Below are 21,490 nucleotides of genomic sequence, written 5' to 3'. Positions count from 1 at the left end.
TTTTGTGGGTTTGCAGGTACCAATTTCCACTTTAGTTTAACCTGGGCAGATCTGGTGCTGCTCTAAATAAACCAGTTTTTAAATCCTGAGCCTGCTGAGGAAGGTGTTGGAGGAAAAGCAGGAGAGGAGATTTCACAGCCACAAACCCACCTGGATCAGCATCCAAATAGGGAAAACCAAACCCAGGTCCCGCTGTCTGACAAACCCTGGGGAGGCTTTGGTCAAGGATTAGGGGTTTGCAGGAGTCTGGAAATCCTTGGGACACAGGGCCCCAGAGTCCCCAGGGCAACAGTGATGGGCAAAAATCCACCTCCATCAGAGCAGACGATGGCAAAGAGAGGGAAATTATCCCAGGGGATGTGCACTGGAATTGTCCAACCTCCTAGAAATCCACGAGGGAACTTTAATATCAACAGGAAAGGGACCTTCCCCTTTGATCATTGCAGGAATTGCTGTTGCAGCTCAATTCAGGGATGTTGGTGACCCCCATCAAAGTGTTCACAGCAGCTCAGGGGCGTGGAGATCTCCCAGCACATTTGAGATGTCCCTTAGCACGGTTTAGTTCTCAACAAATGGATCATTTGGGGGTTATCAGATACAAATCCTCCCCGAAACAGAGCAAACCTGAAAGAAAGCAGCAGCAGCTCCAAGACCCAAACCCACACACTCCTGCACAGGCCCCTTCACAGAACTGAACACCAGCCACAGCTAGAAAATTAAACAGCTCTTCAACTCGGCCACATTTACAGTTAAATACACAGAACCCACTCAGGCTTTACATGTAAACTTTGTTGGATACCTCCTGGAGAAAACTGAAATTACAGCGGGAGACATTCAAGCACAGCGAGCTCCCGGATCGCTGTGGCTGCACCAGAGGAAGAACCAAAGCAGAGGTTTTGTCTCTGTGTTTGATTTGCAGCCTCTCGAGGGAACAAAGGTTGAGGATTTGGAGCCCCAGGTGAAAACATTTGGATTTGCTGCTGACCTTCCAAAGGATCTGGCCAAAGAGGCTGGAAAATAACAACCCTGAGACTCTGTCCCTTGTTTGTGTCCTGTCCGGGCTCCGGAGGGGTCCAGAGGGACATCCCAGCCCCCCGGCCCTGCTCTGGTCACTGCTCTGGTCACTGCTCTGGTCACTGCGGGGCTTTGGCTCTCCTGGATTCTCTCCTGTGGGGAATTCTCTCCCCTCCTTGCCCAGACAGCCACAGGCAGCGTTTGAGCCAGGGCAGGGGTGGGAGGACAGGAGGGGTTCCCTGTGGGGGATTTGGGGCTTCCTCTGCAGGGCAGGCCTCAGGGAACACAGGTCACGGGCATTTCTGCTGGCTCTGCCTGCCGAGGGGCTGGGCTGTCCTGCTGCAGGTTTGGAGGCAGCACTGGCAGGAAGGAATTCTTCTGGCGTGAAGGGGAAAGAAAATCCCACTGTGCTCAGATCTGGTTGGGGTTTTTTTCCTCCACGTCCTGTGCCCTAACCCTGCTCCTGCAGGAGGACGATCCTGCGGGCACAACCATTGCTGCCAGCCTTGTGTGCCAGCACGGGGCACAACTGGTGCATCCTGGCAGCCCCCAGAGCTCACTGGGGGAAGGTTTGGCTGTTCCCAGGGATCAGAGGGACCAGCTGAGGGCTCTGGTGCAAAGGAATCCAACTAATCCAGGCACCTTTCTTGGCTTTCGAGTGGCTGCTCCCTCCGAACACCGAGCCCCTTCCACCTGAGGGAGCCGGACCCTTTTTGTCCCCGGATTTTCAGGGGGCAAAGCTGTTCTCCCTGAGCACCCCCTGGCCATGGCACTCACGCTGCTCCTCCAGCCCCACAGAGGCTGTGGCTGCTGGGCTCTGCCCCCACCCTCAGATTTAGGGCAGGACCCCTGGACCTGCTAGGGGAGCAGAGCAGGGCTCTTCCCTTCACATCCCTGGGCCCCTCATCCTGGAGGGAAGCCCAGTGAGGGAAGAGCCCGGGGGCTTTTCCGTGCCTGGAGCACCCCTTAGACCTGGTAAATCTGCTGGGCAGGGGATGGGGAGCTGCAGGGGGTGCCCAGCTCCTTCTCCTCGGCTTCCCACAGGTTGTCGTAGCTGAGGTCGCTCTGGAAGCTCTGCAGCTCGGCGTAGTCGTGGTAGGACGAGGAGTCCCGGCAGGGGCAGGCGGCATCGGCCAGGCCGTAGGTGCCACCGCTCCCATCTGCAGGAAAACGCAGAGGGAACGGGAAAAAGGGGTCAGGGGGGAGTAAAATCACAGCGCAGGGCTGGGCAGAGCAGGGGGAGCGTGCCTGGAGCACGGCAGGAGCCCCTCGGGGTGGCAGTGGAAGGCAGGCCAGGTGAGCCCAGGCACAGGGCAGGTGACAGAGTCGGGGGAGCAGGAGGGATGAAGGGATCAGCTCTGAAGGGCGTGGTGGGCAGGGAGCAGCCCAGCAGCTCAGGGGTCTCACCTGCGGGGTGCAGCGAAGGGCCCAGCTGCTCCTCTGGCAGGGAAGAGATCTGGAAAGAGAGGGAGGGACACCTCGGTGGGGGTGGCACAGCTGTGCCATCCTGGGATGCTGCCCAGCAGGGAGTCAGCCCCGTCCCTGCTCCACCAGGACGGCCCCTGGCACTGACCAAAGGGCCCAGAGCCCTGCAGGGACCACCGAGGCAAACTGGGACCCCGGCTTGCTCCCCTGCACCCCCTGAGTGTCCCCCTGAAGCCCCCGAGTGCTCCCCTGCAGCCCACAGCGGAGTTTGCAGCCTCACCTCGCCCAGGTGGGAGCCCTGGGCCGGTGCCCGCAGCTGGAGCCGGCGTGAGGTGCCCGGGGTGCTGTAGGTGGGGGCTGTGGGCACCTCCCTGCAGTTCCAGTGCTCCAGGGATGGGTGCTGTGGGGCTGGGACCACCAGGTTCCCCTGGGCTGGGCCTGTCTGTCCGTGGCACTGCAGGAACTGCAACCAAACCAGCCCCAGGTTGGGTCCCGGCTGTGGAGAGCTGGGAAACGCCAGCCTGGTGCTGCCCACCCTGAATCCAGCCCTGCTGGGAGCATGTTCAGGCCAAGCAAGGACTGCTCTTTCTGCCCTCCCCACAAATTCTGCTCCGTCCCAGCCCTGGAGGCCTCAGATGGGAGAGAGAGGACGGCCAGGGGTCATTCCCAGTGACCCACAGGCGCGGTGGGAGCTGGCCAGAAGTGAAGGCAGGAGGATAAAACCGGCTGAAGGGATGCAGGAGGCCAGGGAGCAGCCAGGGAGGACCCTCGAGGGAAGGGGGGTCACACCAGGGTGGAGGATGACTCAGAAAGCCTTTTCCCAAGAGATTGTCACAAGCAGAAACGTGGCCTTCAGCAGGCACTCGCTTATCACAGCTGGAAGGTTTTTGGGGGTGGGCAAAGTGGTCTCTGGCCCTGACTCATCCCCACTTCCCGGAGCCTGGCTGACATCTCAGTCTGTGCCTCTGTCTGGTGCTTTGTGGCTCCTCCCTGGGTTGTTGTGATCAGACAGGGGAAACCTGTTCCCCTCGGTCCTGGAACTCAGCCCTGGAGTTTCCCCATCCCTGCTCAGATGGCAGGAAAAGAAATGGCCCCAGGCACAATTCCTGGATCCAAGGGCTTGGGTGCTGAGTCAGGGCCAGCTGGGAGCACTGGGGGAACTGGGAGTGTAGGGATCACTGCTCCAGGGAGCTGGGAGCTGTGGGGGGCTGAATTCCCACCCAGCTCCGTCTGTCCAGCCCCGGGGCAGGATGGAAACAGGGACAGGGCGCTCGCAGCTCATCCCCAGGAGGGGTTGGGGCACGGAATCTCCCTACGAGTAAAATCCCAAATGCTGCTCATCCCTGTGGGATGACGGGGCTGAGTCCTGGCTGTGCCAACGAGGGGAATTCCTTAAGGAACAGTCACTGAGGGTTGGGAAAGTGGCATCACGCACTGAGAACTGATGGAGACATGCTGGAAAACCCTTGGGAGAAGAGGCTGTGTCCCATGAGGCAACAACCCTCCTACGCACGGATTGCCTCAGGCATCGGGGCCCAGCATCCCAGGGCTCCATTGCCCCACCTGCCATGTGCCACCTCCCCTTCCACAGCCCCTTTTCCCATGGAAATGGTTTCACACCTGCTCTGGAGCACCTGCCTGGCCCCCTATCCCTGCCAGCAGCACCGGCACGACGAGGTGAGCCTTGCTCTGCCCAGGCAGGAAGAGCCAGCCTCATCCCATCCCATCCCCATCCTGCATCCATCCCCATCCCCATCCCATCCCATCCCATCCCATCCCCATCCTGCATCCATCCCCATCCCATCCCATCCCATCCCATCCCATCCCATCCCCATCCTGCATCCATCCCCATCCCATCCCCATCCCATCCCATCCCATCCCCATCCCATCCCATCCCATCCCATTCCATTCCCATCCCATCCCATAGATCCCATCCCATCCATCCCATCCATCCCATCCATCCCATCCCATCCCATCCCATCCCATCCCATCCCATAGATCCCATCCCATCCCATCCCATCCATCCCATCCCATCCCATCCCATCCCATCCCATCCCATCCATCCCATCCCATCCCCATCCCATCCCCATCCCATCCATCCCATCCCATCCATCCCATCCCATCCCCATCCCATCCCCATCCCCATCCCATCCCATCCCATCCCATCCCATCCCATCCCATCCCATCCCATCCATCCCATCCCATCCCATCCCATCCCATCCCATCCCATCCCATCCCATCCCACGTGCCTCCCCTCACCCTGCCCAGCTCCAGGTGTGCCGGGGGATGCTGCTGGGGGCAGTGAGCTGCGTAGGGCTCGTGGTACACCGGGGACTGCAGCTCCCCGTTGGGATTTGCAGGGATGAGGCCGCAGCCGCTCCTCTCGGGGTCCTGGTTGGGCAGCTGCTGCCCGCTGCTCTTGCCCTTGGATTTCCTGGCGCTGTTCCCGCGGCGCAGGTCCTGCGTGGGCAGCGCCGTGCTGGGCCAGCTGGGCTGTGCCAGGCACTGGAATGAGAGGACAGGCCCTGGAGCTGGCGCTCCTTTGGATGGCAACACGCCTGGACATCACTCCGGGCTCGGGAATTGCCACAGGCCCGCACTGGGCCCTGCCCCACGCGCTCTGACATCCCTGGAGAGCAAAATCCTGCCTGGCCATCGCCTCCGCCCACCTGCAGCTTTGATTTGGGGATTTCCCAGCCTTTGAACCCTTCTGTGATCTTCTATATCCCCAACAGCCCCTGGGCAGGGCAGAGGACTGGGATGGGACTTGAACTGGGACTGGGAGGGAACTGGGATGGGATGGGATCCCTCAGCAGCCTTTTCCCTGCTCAGCACTGACCAGGCTGAGCCAGGACCAGCCCCAGCTCTGGGCAGGGATTTGCTCCAGCCCCCCAGCAAACACTGCCCAGCCCCCAGACAGCTCCCTCTGGCCCATCCCAGGGGATCCCCACGGGCATCCCAGGCTGTTTTGGGGTTCACTCACGTGGAGAGGCTGGGAGTAGCCAGGGGAGAGGGGCTCCTCGAGCAGCCGGCCCTCGGGCAGCAGCAGGAAGGAGTGTCCGTCGGGCAGGGAGCCGCTGGGCTGGGACAGCTGGGTCAGGGTGGTCACTCTCCCTGCGGACGCCCAGGAGTTGGTGCGGCCGTCAGAACTGAGGGATCCTCTCCCGCTGCTGGTGAACTGCACGGGGACAAGAGCACCCTGGGGAAGAGCTCCCTGAAACGAGGGCACAGCCCTGCCCAGCCCTCGTGTCCCTGGGGTCTGGGCTGTGTCCCCATGGCCAGCAGTGGCCCGGTGGCTGTGCCGGGGTGTGGGATGTGCCCGGGTGTGGGACATGCTGCTTATGGGGCTGAGTGTGGGGTGGCTGAGGGGAATGAGGGGGTGCACAGCAGGAAAAGGGTGCCAGGCACCCAGCCCCATCCCAGCTGGCAGCGTGGGTCTCCCATTCCTTGCAGGAATCACAGAATATTCCAGCTTGGAAAGGACCCACTGAGTCCAAAACCCTGTCACTGTCCTTGTGCCAGTGCCTCACTGCCCAACCCTGTCACAGGCCGTGTCCAGCCTCCGCTTTTGAAGGAATTCAGTGTAATTTTTGCCTCTATAATGTCCTGTAGGGCTTTAAATAATTTCCAGGGATCAGCAGCTTGCTGGCAGCTTCGAGCAGAGCCTGCTGTGCCACAGGAGTGTGACAGGAGTGTGACAGGAGTGTCACACGTGGCCACGGATGGGACAGCCACAGATTCCCACCCAAAGCTGCAGCACCCCTTACCTGGCTGGGGTGTGGGGGCTTTGACCCCGAGAAGCTCTCGGACCCCGAGAGGGAGGAGTCGGCGTTTCGGAACTGGGCAGTTTTGAGGCAGTAGAGCCACTCCTGGTAGTCCCGGTAGCTGGGACAGGTTACTCGGATGGAGTTGATCAGGCGGCCTGGAAAACATCCCCCACTGCTGATCCTGGGCTGGATCCCTCAGAACCCCACGGGAACCCTCCTGCTCCATCCCGCCCCGCATTCCCTGGGATCTGGAGGTGCCGCTGCAGGGAATGCTCTGCCCTTGGTGCCCCATGCAGGAGCTGCTGTGGCTCCCGGCCTCTCCTGCCAGGGCACAGAGGGTCCCAAATTTCCAAGCAGGGCAGTTCGGGGAGCCTGGCTGCCCACCAGGAAGGTGCCACCGCACCAGCCCCGAGCCGCCTGTGGCCGTGCCAGACACCCACCTTCGATTAAAAAGGAGGTTTTGTCGTTCTCCTCAAAAAGCACCTGGATGGCGTTGAGCGGGAGCTCTCCCTGTGGAGAGAGGAGCAGGATTGGGATCTCGGAGCCCAGCAGGGCTCCTGCCCGTGCCATGGGGCACAGGGACACCGTGGGGAGCTGTGCCCTGCTCTGGGGTGAAGCTCTGCTCCCACAGGGGCTGTCCTGCCAGGGGAGCCAAAGGGCTTTAGGAGCCTTCAGGAGCGCAGGGGTTTCAGGCTTTAGGAGTGCAGGGTTTTGCTGGGAGCACGAGGAGGGAAGCTCCCAGTGAGGATGGAGCAAGCCCAGCTCCTGCTTCGTGCCGGCAGCTGCCCCTAAGAAACAGCCTTTGGCAGCTTGGCTGCTGCTGCTGCTCAGCTCTCCTGCACATCCCAGCAGGATTCCTGCCCCCTCCTGCACACCCCAGCGAGGCTCCTGCCCCCAGGATGTGTAGGGCCGGTGCTCCATCCTCCCCTTCACAGCAATTCCCGAGGGTGCTGAGACACCCTCTGGATAAAAGTCCCACCTCGGGAAGCGCAGCAGCATCCCACAGATAACTCCAGCAGCTCCCCCTCGCTGGTTTCCACATTGCCCAGGGCCTTTTCCCACCGGAGGATTGGGGTGAGCCCCATCCCAGCCCCTTCCCTGCCCCACACGCTTGGCAGGGGCAGCTGCTGTGGTCGCTGTGAAGCTGCGGAACAAAAGGGGCCGGGCTGTTCCCTCGCCCAGCCCCAACTGCGGGCAGGGGAAGGGAAGGGAAGGAAAAGTGCACTCGAGCAGCCCCGGGAGGAGGCTCCCGTGCCCTGACACGCCTGTGGAAAAGCAGGTTCCCAGTGTCACAGGCTGGTGAATCAGCCCCGGGAGCGCGGCCCCGGCACCGTGGGAAGGGAACATCGCCTGGGAAGGGAACATCGCACGGGGCAGGTTTAGGGTTTCAAAAGAGATGAGCTCATGGGAGAGCCCAGCCCAGGCCCCCTTGCGTGGTGCCCCATTCCCAGGAGCTGCAAACAACACGCTCCCGAAACCAGGCTGTGCCCGAGGTGTGTCCCAGCGGCTGGAAAACGCCTTCCAGCGCCGCTCTGGGATGGGGAGAGCTCTGGCCGGGAAGGAGCCTCCCGGGAGATGCTCTCCCCGGGGATAACCACAGCAGCGTTCCGCAGGATGCGGAGCCGCGTGGAGCAGGAGCCCGGCGGGTTCCCGGGGCATTTCGCAGCCCTCCAGCTCTGCGGGGCTGCCTGGGGCTGGCTGCCGGCTCGGTGACTCAGGGCTGCGGCAGAGCAGCAGCTCCGGGGTCACAGCCAGGGCGCTGCTCCTTCCGGCACGTTTGTTCCAGCACAGGAGAAGCAGCGAGCGCAGGGCTCGCAGCGATGCTCGAGCTCACAGAATCTCGGCAAGGGAAGGGCAGAGAGGCCCTCGAGCATCGCCGAGCCCAACCATCAACCAGCACGGCCTTGCTCGCGCTGAGCCGCGGCCGCAAGGGCCACCGGGGATGTCACCAGCTGATTTTAAGGCCATTCTGCCTGCTCAGTGCCACTGGCTGCCCGTGCTGAGGCTCCAGCACTGCTCCCACAGACAGACACCCCAGATACCCTCTGGCATCCCTTGGGATGCTCCCTATCCCTGCTGAGACAGAGGGAGAACGCTGCCAGCGCTCCCCTCCCCTCCCGCGCCCTTCCCCATGGCACCGGCTGCGCTGCCAGGCTGCCCCCGGCTCCCGAGGGGTTCCCTGGCACAGAGCCAGAGCAGCAAAGCCCCCTCAGGGGCACTCTGGGGCTGTGCCAGCCCCTGTCTGGAGCAGGAGGGCCGGGCTGGCTGCCAGCACAGCCTCCCCCCTTCTCCTCCTCCTCCTCCTCCTCCTCCTCCTCCTCCTTCTCCTCCTCCTCCTCGCAGAGACGCGGCTTCCCTGGCAGGCAGCTCCTTCCCCCTGGGCTGCCGGAGCAGGCCGAGGTGTTTCTCATGGGAAGGGATCTTGCACCATCCCTGTGCCTGCTCCTGCCAGCTGGCACGGGAGGCGGCACGGGGAGCGCAGGTGGAGGGGAGAGAGCGGCGGGATGCTCCCAAAGGAACTCACCTTGAAACAGAGGCCACTGGGCTCCTCAGACATGATCACCAGCGTGGAGGGGTAGAGCACCAGGAGCCGGTCGTGCTGCTCCTTGGGAAGCAGACAGGGAGAGGGTTGGACCCCTGGGAACAGCCAGGGCTCAGAGCTGGAGAGCCCTTGGCTTTGTCCTTCGGACAGCAGCCTGGGGCAGGGGCTCTGCGAGCAGCTGAGCTGCTTCCCTGAGCTGGGAGAGCCTTTGGGGAGAACAATCCACCTCCCTGCATCAGGAGATGGCTTTGGGAAGAGCCAGGCTGCTTCCCTGAGCTGGGAAATGGCTTTGGGAAGAGCCAGGCTGCTTCCCTGAGCTGGGAGATCTTTTGGGGAGAGCCAGGCTGCTTCCCTGAGCTGGGAGATCTTTTGGGGAGAGCCAGGCTGCTTCCCTGAGCTGGGAAATGGCTTTGGGAAGAGCAGTAGGAAACCTTTTTCCCTTTCTGTGTGGGTAAAACACCCCTTGGAAGCTGCTGGGTGAGAGGCAGGAGCCTGCACCAGCGACTCCACCCATGGATCCATCCGTGGATCCATCCCTCCCTCCACCACTCCCCGGAGCCGTGTCCTACCTGGAAGGGCAGGTGCTGGAGCTTCACCTTGGAGATGCAGAGGATTTCTCCCAGGGATTCCCGCTGGGTCCCTCTCCAGTCCTGCACGGGCAGGTTCTGCACGGACCAGCGCAGCTCCTCCTTGCCCCCCGGGCTCTGCTTCCAGCCGCTCTAGGGACAGCACACACTGACCACAGGCCTCCCCCGGGCACAGCCAGGCCGTGGCCCACCTGGGGACACTTTCTTGGGGTGGCAGGAGTGGGAAAGAGTCAATAAGCTGGGCAGGAGGCAGTTTTCCAGCTGGGAATGGACAACCATTCTCCATACCGAGCGGCACCTGGAAATGCCTTTCCAAGGGGGATGTTTCTGTTTGGCAAGTGGGAGATGGAGGCAGGGAGGGAATTAAAACACCCTCAGAGACTGGGGGAGACAATCTCTTGAATCTGGGCCTGTTTTCTGGGCCTCCTCTAGAGGTTCTGCAATCTCTGGGCGGTTGCACAAGAACCCAAAAGCGTGAGAGCCTCTGTGAGCCAGGCCCGGAGCTCTGACCCCACAGAGGTCGTGCTGCTGGTGGCACCTGAGGGTGGCAGCTCCTCCTTCCAGCACATCCACCTGCCAGTGGCTCTCAGACCCCTCTGGGGAGCTCTTTTTGCACCCTTTTCCCCCAGGAAAGCCCCCAAAGGCGAGCTCCAAAGAGAATCCATGCCGGGGTCCCAGCTGGGAGCTGGCGGTGGGACGCGGCCGCGGGACACCCACCTGGGACAGCAGGGGCAGGGCCAGGCTCCCTCCACAGAGCTGGATCTGCTTCTCCAGGTGGTACAGCCACTGCTTCAGCTCCGCCTCGGAGGGGCAGAACACCACCAGGGGGTTCAGCAGAGGGCCTGGGCATGGGAGGCACGGGATGAGCGGAGAGATCCGGGCAGGGATCGCAGCATCCAGCGGGAATCAGCCGGCGGAGCTGCCGCACGCTGCCCACCCACCACGGGGTGCTGGGGATGCCCCTGCTCTGCTGCCACCCCCCCTCCAGCCCTCCCTGCCACCCTTTGGTCACATCAGCCCTCTCAGACTGCTCCAGCCCCTCCTCAGGAACGCCAAGCCCTGACCACCAGACACTTTTTAACCCCAAACCGGACCAAGAACAAACCCCGAGGTCGGCCCAAAAGCCAAGCCTGACCTCCAGAGCCAGATTTCAGCTTTCAACCCGCTCGCCAGCAGCTTGTGGGAAGCCTCTGTGTGGGCAGGGGCTGTGCCAGGGTGCTGCTCCCTCAGCAGAAGGCCCCGCGCTCTCTCCCAGTCTCACTTTGGCTCTCCGTACGTAGAACACCAGCAGCTTTCTGACACAGTTTGTTTATTTATTGCCTCAGCGAGCAGAATCCGTGCCAGCCAAGCTGAGGATGACTCCAGACATCCCCTCGGAGGGAGGGCCAGCCCTGCAGCTTGTTGATCTGAGTGTTTCAGAGCACGAGCACAGGTCTCCCACACCCTCTGCCACTCTCTCCCGACACAGCCCGGGGAGGGCAATAACCATTGCTGGCAGGATGCAGAGTGGATGTTGTGATTAATAATTTACCACTCGGCTCACATTAAACCCGGCTTGCTGCAGGCTCAGAAGGCTCTGCCTCTGTGGGACTTGGAAGTGCCCAGATAAGCCCGGATGAACGCGGGACTTTGCCCTCCTGCGGTATCGTTAGTGCCCTAATTCCTGCATTATTTATAAACAACATTTCACTGAGCCTTTGAGGCACGTCTGGCTTTCAGGAAATGCACAGTAAACAAAGCTGAGGTGGGGAGCTGGGGCAGACACTCCCAGAGTGACTCCAAACCCATGACAGCAATTTGGTGTCGAGCGCGTTTTCTGGGCACCCACGTGTCCGTGGCTCTGGAGTTCTCCTGCCCTCCTTCCCTTTGTTTTCCCTGTCTTTTAACGAGGGCACAGCGATCACAGAGCAGCCAGGAGGGTGTGATGCTGCTCCCTGGGCTTTCTGGCAGCTCTGGGTGCTTCCCTGGGCACCCAGCTCCTCACACGAATTATAAATACAAATTAAACGCAGCAGGAATCCGTGCTGCCAGGGCATGACGCGCAGCGTGACCCTCGGGTGGCACTGCCACCCCTCAGGCACACCCCGGGGGCATCACCCATTGCCACATCTAAACAGGGCCCAGAAGGAAGAGAAAATGAGGAAAGGAACTCGCGGGACACGCCTGGGGCTGCGGCAGGAGCTGCTGTGAGGAGTCTGAGCTGCAAATTCCTGCCATTGCCCCTGGCCCCAGGGCCACGTCCCCATGCCCCTGCCACGCTGAGGGGCAGCCCTCGGGCTCCTTCCCTGTGCCCTGTGCTCGCTCTTTCCCTGGGAGCGCTCCCAGAGGAGCGCTGGAAGCAGCAGAGCCCCTTCCCAGGACAGGAGCAGTTTGTTCCTGCCCAGACCCCTCTGAGGGGAGGCACCAAAGGGGTGCAGCGAGGCACGGGGGGCTCCAGGTGCTCCATAAATCCGTCAGCAGAGCCCAGGGCACAGCCAGCCCCTGTCCCCGTGCCAGGAGGGCTCTGCATCCTTCCCTCTCCCCGATCCCAGGGATCCCGGTGAGCCGAGCAGCCCTGGCCGTGCAGCAATGGGGAACTGCTGGTTCCACAAGCCGGCTGCCTCAGAGTCATGAGATGAGGCATTTCCACCCTGACCCTGCGTGGGGACACGGGTAGGGCTCCCAGCCCCTCCATTCCTTCCCCTCTAAGCAGGGAAATAAAACTGTTCCAGCGTGTCCCAGCAATGCTGAATGTCCCTGGTGCTCCCTGCCGCTGCTTCCCGAGCACCCAGCGCTGTCTGCAGGGCTCTGGCAGGACACAGCCCCCCAAAGCCGCACTCCCGGGTGGTTTAAGGCAGAACAAGCACCACAGACAGCCCTGGAAGTTTTTCCTTGTTCCCCCAGAGCCGCGGAAAGGTTTGGAGAGCCCTGCCTGGTTCACCAGTCCTAAAAATGAGTGGGGTGTTTGTGCCACGTCCTTTTTATCATTTGTGGGAGGTTTTGTCCTCTGGCAGAGGACACCAGGGGAAGAGTCAGTGGGCCTGGGACACAAATGGGCTCTGTATCATTACCGGGGGTTAATTAATGCTTTAATTGCACTCTGGGGGGCTTGTCCCTCTGTCATCCAGCAATGACTGAGCCCAAAGACGCCTCTATCCAGGCCGCAGAGGGTTGTCATCCCAGGAAATCATTCATGAAGCAAAACCACTCAGAGGAAAGTTTAAAAAGCTAGGGATGGAAGAGTTGGTGAGGTGGCACTGGGTCCTGCCAGCACCAGACTGGTGTTACTGGGAGAGAGGCAGCTCACCCCTGGGCACTGCTGCCCGTCCCGGGAACCTGAGCAGGGCCCTCAGGGTCACTCCCTGCCCTCGGGAGAGGCGGGAGAAGGAATTCTATCCCATTCCACTGGCGGGGCAGAGGTGGGAGCTGTCCCCGCGTCTCCCCAGGCCCACTCTTCCCCTGCCCTTCCCTGCGGCAGCACCGGGTGGGTGTTCCCCGGGCTGGCCCAGGGAGCAGCCGCATCCCAATCCCTCCTTCCCGAGCTCCCAGACACCCACCTGAGATGTGCAGAGCGTGGTCCTGCTGCCCGGGGCTCTGCCCAGCCTCCAGCTCACGCACCTGCAGCTCCTTCAGAGGCAGCAGCCCCTGGGGAAGGAGAGCAGGGGTTATTCGGGGGCAGTCAGTGCCCTCAGCAGGGTGACCCCACACCCGCAGGGTGACCCCACACCTCCAGGGTGACCCCACACCGGTAGGGTGCTGAGGCTCGGGGGCAGGCTGGGAATATTTGGGATTTGGATCCAGCAGGCTCCCCAGGGGAAGCAGGTTCAGCACTCCCCGGGCTCCACAATCCTGTGCCACGCTGAGGAATGAATGTCTTTGTGCTCCACGTTGTTCCTCCTTCCCGTTTTAAGAGAAACCTCAGCACAACAACGGTGGTTTAACGGGAGAAAGCCAGAAAATGGGACTGGCCCTGAAGTTCCCAGAGCCTGGACGTTCAGGTTCCCACTCTGACAGAGCCCAAGAGCAGCTGGCAGCTTTGTGCTCCCTGTTCTGGGCTCCCTGAGCGAGCTCCATAAAAGATGCTGATGGCTCTAATGCCTCGGGGCACATTAATTCCTCCTTAATTCCTGCACAATTAATAAACTCAGGAGCTGTTTCTAAAGGAGTCAGGAGAGTTTGGGATGTTGTTTGTCCCCTGACATGGGAATTTTCGGTTGAAGGCTGCCTTGGCGGGTGACTGGAGAGGTTTTACTGATGTTTTACATCCACCTCAAGTCACCTGAAGGCCAATCAATCATTTCTGAGAGGAACTAATTCTACAATCATCTCCCAAACACGCTCACTTTTAGCTCCACACTCGTGTGGAGGAAGAGAACACTCAGGGAGTGCTGTTTCCCAGCCGTGGCTGTTTGGCTGCAGTGCACAGCAGCCCTTTCGTTCATTATTTGTGACTCCCCAGCACCGCCAGGGTGAGAAGATTCGTGAGGTGAAGAGCTCCCAAGGCTCAGGTTTCTCTTCTCCCACAGAATAATTAACGCTGGAATTGCCCAGCCTGCAGGTGGAGAACTCCCCCTTGGCCCAGGAGCCAAGACCCCCACGGCCACCAAGGTCAGGGGGGGTTTGGGCTTCCCAAGGCTCAGCTCCTTGTGCTTGGAGCACAAAGGTGGCTCCAGGTCACCTCCCACCTGCTCCTGCCCCTCCCTGGGCTCCTCGATCTCTGCCCAAGCTCCCCTGAGCTGCTCTGGGGACAGCCCTTGGGACAAAACACCCGTTTGGAGTTCGGCATCCCCGGGAAGGGACCTGGGGACATCTCCCAGAGTTCGTCTGCCCAGTGTCCCCAGCGTGGCCGCAGTGCCCAAAGCCCAGCACGTCCAGGGGATGCCCTACCTGGTAGGTGAGGCCATTGGGGCCCGCAGACTGGAAGTACAGGTAGGACTGGAACAGCTCCAGGAAGCAGTCGTTGACCTCCTGCAGAGGGCACACGTTTGGGGGTTATCCCAGGACACATTTTGGGGTTATCCCAGGACACATTTTGGGGTTATCCCAGCCTCCCTCTGCATCCCAGGCCGATCCCTGCATGGAAAAGCTTCTCCATGGGCCACATCTCTGCTCATGGAAGCACTGCCCAGGTGCCCACAGGGATGGCAGCAGGCGGGCACCGCGTGGCAGCGCGTCCTGGGCCGCGCAGCAGCCCCGGGAATTCTCCACGAGTCCCATTTCCCGGAATTACCCCTCCCTTCCCAGTCCTGCAGGGTCACACTGGCCCTGGGCAGAGAAACCCCCACAAAGAGGTGCCTCAGGTTTACCTGGCAGTGCTGGAACTTAAACTTGACCTTGGAGTAATAAATCATTTTGCCCAAATTCCTGACAGTCGTTTTCCTTCGGCCCTTCTTGAACAGGCTGGGGAACCTCTGGTCCAAGTTTTCTTTCTGGTTTTCCTGGTTCTGAATGATCTGTGCCTAGGATACAGGGAAAAAACAGCTCAGAGAAGTGGGAGAGACATTCCCAGAAGATCTTCCCAGCGGGGATTCCTGGGAAAGGGCCCTGGGCAGGTGCCCAGGAGGGGCTGTTTGTTGTTGGGTCTCCTTGCCAACCTGGGGCTGGGGCTCAGTTACTGCTGGGGGCCTGCAAGGAGATCCTGAGCTAAAGGTGGAGTTCCTGGGCTGGAAAAGAGGGGGGCACAAGCACATTTCACTTTTAGGGTGTCCCAGCTCCACAGAAAAACCATCCCTGTGCTCCCCGAGTGTGCCTTCCACTGGGCTGAGAGGAAAGGTTTCCTCTGCTCTGGTTCTGCCTGGGTTCCTCAGCTCTCCCAGCTCAGGTCCCTGCTCAGATCCCTCGGTGCCCCTCGGTTCCAGGTGCCAGACAATTTTGGGACAGAGCCCCACAGCCATAAAAGCAGCTGCAAGGCAGCTTTTTGTCCCTGGAAAAGCTGCAGGGATCCAGCAGGCACCACAGGAGAGCCAGGGCTGAGGAGAGGAGACGGCACTCGGGGCTGGGGCCTTCCCTGATTTCCTGGTTACGTGGGAATTCTTCCTTCTGCGCAGGAGCACAACCTCACAGCCCTCTCTTCTCACCAGCCTGGGGAAAAAGCTCTTCCTGCAGTTCTTCTGGGAAGAACACCTTTATTCCCGGGGGCTGGCTGATGTCCCTGGGGAGAAGGGCAGGGCTGTGCTCCCCTCACTCCACACCCCACCTGCAGAGCCTTTAGCCCATCCAGACTCCGGGAATTCGTTCCCAAGCCAAAACTGGGTGGGAGAGGGGAGGTCCTCAGCGGTTCCCTGGGACTCAGCGGGGCTGGTGACACTCCCAGCACGTCCCCATTCCCGGCGTGTGCCCGTTCCCGATGCCATCCCTGCTGTGCTGTGCCAGGGGACAGCTGCGTGTGCCCGTGATGGATGAGGGACCAGCACAGACCCCCGGCTCTGTCCTGCGGGGCCCCTCTGTGACTCACCCCTCTGGCATGGGGTCAGCCCTGCTCCAGACATCCCAGGGAGCTGGGAATGGAGCCGGGAATGGAGCTGGGGAACTGGGAATGGAGCTGGGAATGAAGCCAGGGGACTGGGAACAGGAGCTGTTGGGAGCCTTTCACCTGCAGAGCTCAGGGCTCCTTCCAGGGCCTGGCTGAATTTTGGTTACTCTTTTCAGGACACGAGTTAACCCTTTCCTGCCAAAATCCTCCCTCCAGCTTGCCCAGCTATGGAACAGAATTTAGGGATCACACCGGGTGCCCATTAAAGGCCTCACTGGGGCAGCTCAGCGTAGGAAAGATGGTATTTGTGCCACAAATCCAGAGCAAAGAGCAGCTGGTCACGGGTACAGCAATAACAAAATGCGGCTCGGATAAGGCACCAGCAGCACCTGGGAGTGGGGAGAGGGTGAAGTAATAAAATCATGGGCACGGAGATAAGCAACAGCAGCAGCCACCAGCTGCCGGGGCAGTGCTGCTGCCTGGGACGTGGCAGCCAAATTTCCCAGGAAAAAACGAGGCAGAGAGAGGAAAAAGCGAGCTGGGAGCTGGGAGCGCAGCAGCAGCGCTGGGAAAGAGCTTCCAGAGGGATCCAGAGGGCAGCAGGAAGAAGGGAGAGCGTCCACAGCCACGCGTGTGGCAAGAAATAAATGGAATATTTCCCTCTCCCAAACAAGCCCAGCAGGGGTGGCGGTGAGACTGAGGAGATGGGTGTGATGGCTGGGCACAGGAGCAGCTCCAAAGCCATGGAAAAACGGGACCACATCCCTGAAATCTGCTGCCCTTCCAGGCACCCCTCAAACCGTGGGGATGTCTCCTTTAGCCAGAGCCAAAGGGGCCTGGCATTTCCCGTCCCTCTGGAATTCTCCCCAGCCTGGCCCGTGCACCCTCCTGCAGCCCCATCCCGAGCCATTCCCGTTATCCCAGCGCTCCCGCTGGCTTCCAGGCACTGCAGATCCTGGGAAGCCGGGTTCCTCGCGGGGTTTGGCGAGGTGCAGGCGCCCTGACATGTTCTCTCCCCCCCGTAGGTCTCATCCTACAGGTAGAACGAGTTACTCATGAGCTGCTCAGCCCTGCAGCCCCCGGCTGAATCAGCAGCAGCAGCAGGAAGGGCTCAGCTCGCTGCCCCGGGGCTCCCGCAGCTGCCGCTCCATGGGAAAAGCAGAACCGAGCGGCTCTTGGGGCGCATCCTCCCCCCGGCTCTCACCGGCCCGTGGGAATCGGGGCAGCGGGGCCGGGGGTGCCACAGGGCGCACGGATGGCGACTGCCCCGGTCCCACATGGCCTGTGGTGGCCAGAGGTTGGGCGATCGCATCTCCTGCGGGGCCGCATCAGAGCCCCGCGCTGGGAGCTCCGAGCCGGCCCTGCGGCTGCGGCTGCTCCCGGAAAGCCGGCGGAGGGGACGGGGCAAAGCCGAGCCTTCCTCCGGGCCACACAGGGAGCTTGGGAGTTTGCATCCCCTCTGCCCCAGGCTAGAAGCCTGCCCCACCCTCCTTCCTTCCGTGCCTGGAGAGATCCCGCACTCCCTGGGGTTTCCAAAGGAGCCATCTCCCAGTGACCTCTTCCAGGATCCCTTCTCCGGGACCCGCTAACACTGGCAGCTTGTCCTGCTTGCCCAGGGAAGCGCCCAGGATCCATCTGGGACCTGCCTCACCCCTCTGGATCCAGCTGATTCCCGCAGGGAGCCCTCCCTGGAATTCCCTCTGCCTGGCACCGAGGCTGTGCCTCAGTTTCCCCTTCCCCACATGCACACGGCCGGGATCCGTGAACACCCAGCACGGCCCAAATGCGCCCCAAATCCCCCCCACACCCCTGGCCCACCCAGCGGGACCCCCCAAACCCGCGGGGGCTCCCGGTTTCCCTCTGCTCTCCCCGGGCAGCGCTGGGAATGGGGCCATGCGGCCACGAGGCTGGGCCGTGCCCGGGGCTGCCCTGCCCTTCCTGATTCCCTTCCCAGGCTTCTTGCTAATCCACTCCTGCTCCGTCTCATTCCGGCGTGGGAATGAATCACCCCACCTGCCAAAGCTCGCTCAGGTTTTCCCTTCCCTCGCGGGCGACCCAGAAACAAAAGAACCGAGAGCAAAGGTTGGGGGGAGATGTCCCCGCGTCCCCTGAGTGGCTCCCAGCATCACCCCGCACCCCATCACAGCTCCTGGCTGATCCAGGTCCCCTCCACACCTGCACAGGGACCCTGGGCAGGGAACTCAGCTGCTGGGAGGGGCTCATCCCTTCCTGGGCTCCATCTCCTTGGGACAGAGCTGCTGCTACCCCCAGACCCAAACCCAACGTCCCTCCCGAGTGCTGCGCCCGGGGTGGGTGGGAATAAACCCCTGGAGCAGTGGGGAGCAGGCTGGAGGTGCTGGCACTTGCCTTCGCTGGAATATACTGCAGGATTTTGTCCGTGGTCGTGTCTCTCTCCTGCCCTCCGTCCATCCCAAAAAAGTTGGGCAGCTTTTTCTTGCCATTTTGTCTACAAAGGGAAGGAGAAACATCCTCAAAACACACACATGGAAACCCAGGCTGAGGCACGGTGAATCCTGCCCAGAAATAAGGAAGCCAGGACGCCAAGCAAGCCACTTGTCATGGGCTTTCGAATCATCCCAGCCCGGCCAAGGGCTGACAAAGCCTGGGAGAACTGGAACGGGACTTGTGCTGCACTTGTTGGTGTTTCTCTGCTTTTCTACAGCTCCTTGCTCAGCCCCACAATCAGCTTGGCTCGTCTGTGCCCCCAGACCAGCACCGGGGGCGGATGTTCCACGCCAGAGCACAAAGACCAAGCCCAGCCCTGGCAGCTCCTGCCAGGCCCCCGGAGTGGGGATGGATCCGCAGGTACCCACAGACAGGGCTCCTTTCTGCCTCTGTGGCTTCCCTCTGCCGTTCCTCCCTCTCCCAGTTTCTCCCTGCGTGCCCACCAGTACCAGGCAGCCACTGGTGCTGTTGGGAAGCGCTGGGACTGCTTTGCTGGGACTTCCCAGCAGTTCCTTCCTCAGATTGCGGCACAAAACCAGGATAATCCCCGCGGGCGTGGGAAGTTGGGAGTCAGTGGGACTGGAGGAGCTCTGGGGCTTGGCTGCTCCACCACAGGGCCCTGATGTGAGACCCCCAGGCCCAAATTCCCCGAGGGATCCCCTCTCTTCTACCCCAGAGTAACTCCCCAGACTCCACAGGTTTGCCCCTGATTTCTGGCAGCACAGGACACCAAGGGGACAGCTCAGTGTCTCCTTTTCATCAGAAACCCCTCAGCCTGGCAGAGCTTGGGGGGTTTTTGGCACAGCCCAGACACCGAACCCAACACAGACAGGGCTGGCAGGTTCATGAGGAATCACCTGGTTCCCCCCAGAGCTCTTTTCCAGCCCGGGGAGCTCTGGCTGTGCTGATGGGAGCAGTGGGAAAGCCGGGAAGCCTGCAGTGCATTCCCTGGGAGGCTCTATTTTGGGACAGCCTCCCATGGCCGCGGTACCTGAGCGCTGCCCCGGCCAGCCCTGCGCCCAGATCCCACAAGGATTTCACGGGGTATTTTCTGCTGCTCCTCCCTGGGGTTTACAAACACCAATCCCACGGCGGAGTGCTGGGATTTGGGGCTTTCTCCCTAAAGCACGAGGAGCGGGAATGTTGTTTTTTCACAACAATCACCACAACTCTGAGTAAAAACACTCTCGAGTGAAAACAGGGAACATCAGGTGTTCCGCGCCTCGTCCCGCCGCGGGGAGCTTAATTACCCAAACAAAAATTAACGCAGTGGCGCTTCTCCCGAGGGCTGGCATTCCCCGCCGGCTGAGAATTCCATCCCAGGCGCTTGGGGCGAGCTGGCCCCGGGCTCTGGCAGCGCCCAGCACCCCCGAAACCACCGGGAAATAGGAAATCCCCGCCGGCTGCATCCCACGGGAGAGATCCCGCCGGGAATCCAGCCCCGCTGCCACAGCCCAGAGCCGGAGCCGGGTACTCACTCCTTCTTCAGCGAGGGTTTCCTTCGGAAGGAGCTCCGGAAGCCGCCGGGAGCCTGCGGGACACAGGCGATGTTCCCCATGCCGGGATCGCTGCGGGATCGCTGCGGGATCGCTGCGGGATCTCTCCCGGCCGCTCCTTTCCGCCCGCCGGGACTCGAGTGGGTGTGGGCAGAGCCCAAACCCCGATCCTGCCCCTCGCTCCCGCCCCGCGGGCTGGGAGGGGCGAGCCAGGTACCTGTTCGCTGGGAATTCACCCCGGGAGCCGCAGACCCAGCCGGCATTCCCGACCCACCGGCGGGATAGAGCCGGAGCCACCGATAAATCCATCCCGGAGCGTTTTCCCAAATGGAATTCGGCCGCCGCACGGGCGGAGATAAGGATGCAGCGAGATAAAGTCGGTGGTTGTTGTTTAAGCATTAACAAAAATCTCCGAGGCTGCGCTGGTTGAAGGGTTCCAAAGGCTGAGCTCCGAGCCGCCGTTCCCACTGGGGTTAGAGACGGGAAAAGAAATGGGCAGCGGGAAAAATATCAAACGGGACCCCGATCAAAATCTAGGAATGATGGAAAATGGATCAAGGAAGCAAAGAGCAAAAGGAGACGCGCAAGGGGAGCAAAACCTAAGGGGTATTTACAGAAGAAATGCTTTAAAAGGAAGCAAACTGAAGATTCCTGCCCGTGCTGTGAGTGCCTCACCGCAGGGAAATATAAACAATAAAAATGAGAAGTTCATGACAAAACAAAAGGTAAATACAGGCTCAATAGTTCTGCGCCAAAAAAAACCCCCCAGGAACCACAGCCATAGGGAACGAGAAACCCTTTTCATTTTCGGGTGGCTGCTACGAAGTAAACAAAAAACTTGGATGCTCTGGGTCAAAAAATAGAGAGAATTCACGTGAAAAGCTTGGAAAGAGCTGGACACAAAGGGCTTGGATCGCTGTTGCAGTTAAGTCTTGCAGGACCACGGGATTTGCAAAGAAATTGCACAATTTAACAGGGATATCGGTGTTTCCATGGGTAAAAAACCAGCCCGGTAATTATGGGGTTGCCAGTTGACAGTAATTCCTGGGAAAATGATGTAACAGCTGTGAGGGAGTTGGATTAACTTTGAGAATTACAGGAGGAGAATGTAATTAATACGAATCAGCGCGGGGCTGTGGAAATCAGATCTTGTCAGGCTGATTTAATTGATGGCACGTTTGGAAAAAAAAATCAGATTTGGTGAATATAAATAACAGTGATAAAGGATGAGATGTGACAAATCTACACGTTATTTTAGGAGGACTCTGAGAGGAGGTTTTCCTGGGGAATCCACTGGAATCAAGCTGGGGTTGATGGACACACGGGGTGTGTTGGACTGTTCCTATTCGCATTTTACCCTTTGCAGGAGCAAAATATGCCCCAAAAAGGGGATTGCACAGTCAGGCCTGGAGAGAGCAGCTGAGAACGGATGTGCCGTAACATTTCTCCCCATCTCTGACCTTTAAAAGCAGCTCCTGCGGCCCCCTCCCCTTTCTGTGCGTAACCCATTAACCCTTCCCGGCCCAGCAAAGCGCCAGCACGCCCCTCCGGAGGGCCCCCACCAGAAATACCGTGATTTCCATGGCAGGGGCTGCTCGTGTGAGCTCTGCGCTCGGAGCGCAGCTGGGAAGCAGCGCCGGGACAGCCCAGCCGCAGCCCAGCACCTCCTGGCCGAGATCCGACACTGCAGCGAACAGCCCCGAGAGGGTTCTGCGCAGGCAGAGCGCGATCCCTCCTCGCAT

General features: G+C 60.7%; 1 protein-coding gene across 1 annotated transcript; it reads right to left on the bottom strand.

Annotated features, from left to right (window-relative positions):
- Positions 1-1,980: 1,980 nt before the first annotated feature.
- PLEKHN1 (pleckstrin homology domain containing N1) lies at positions 1,981-19,810 on the bottom strand (the record flags this gene model as incomplete). The annotated part of the gene is made up of 14 exons (XM_082295572.1): positions 1,981-2,174; positions 2,422-2,470; positions 2,720-2,902; positions 5,423-5,617; positions 6,207-6,361; positions 6,647-6,716; positions 8,731-8,811; positions 9,318-9,452; positions 10,053-10,177; positions 12,872-12,959; positions 14,202-14,282; positions 14,621-14,767; positions 18,154-18,253; positions 19,731-19,810. 14 exons carry the CDS (start codon positions 19,808-19,810, stop codon positions 1,981-1,983), a joined length of 1,683 nt encoding a protein of 560 aa, XP_082151698.1.
- Positions 19,811-21,490: the final 1,680 nt, after the last annotated feature.

Source organism: Coloeus monedula (genome assembly GCF_965178545.1).
Source record: "Coloeus monedula genome assembly, chromosome: 22".
Classification (NCBI taxonomy): domain Eukaryota; kingdom Metazoa; phylum Chordata; class Aves; order Passeriformes; family Corvidae; genus Coloeus; species Coloeus monedula.
Note: the sequence above shows the minus strand (reverse complement) of the source record. Positions and strands in the feature narration are given on the sequence as shown.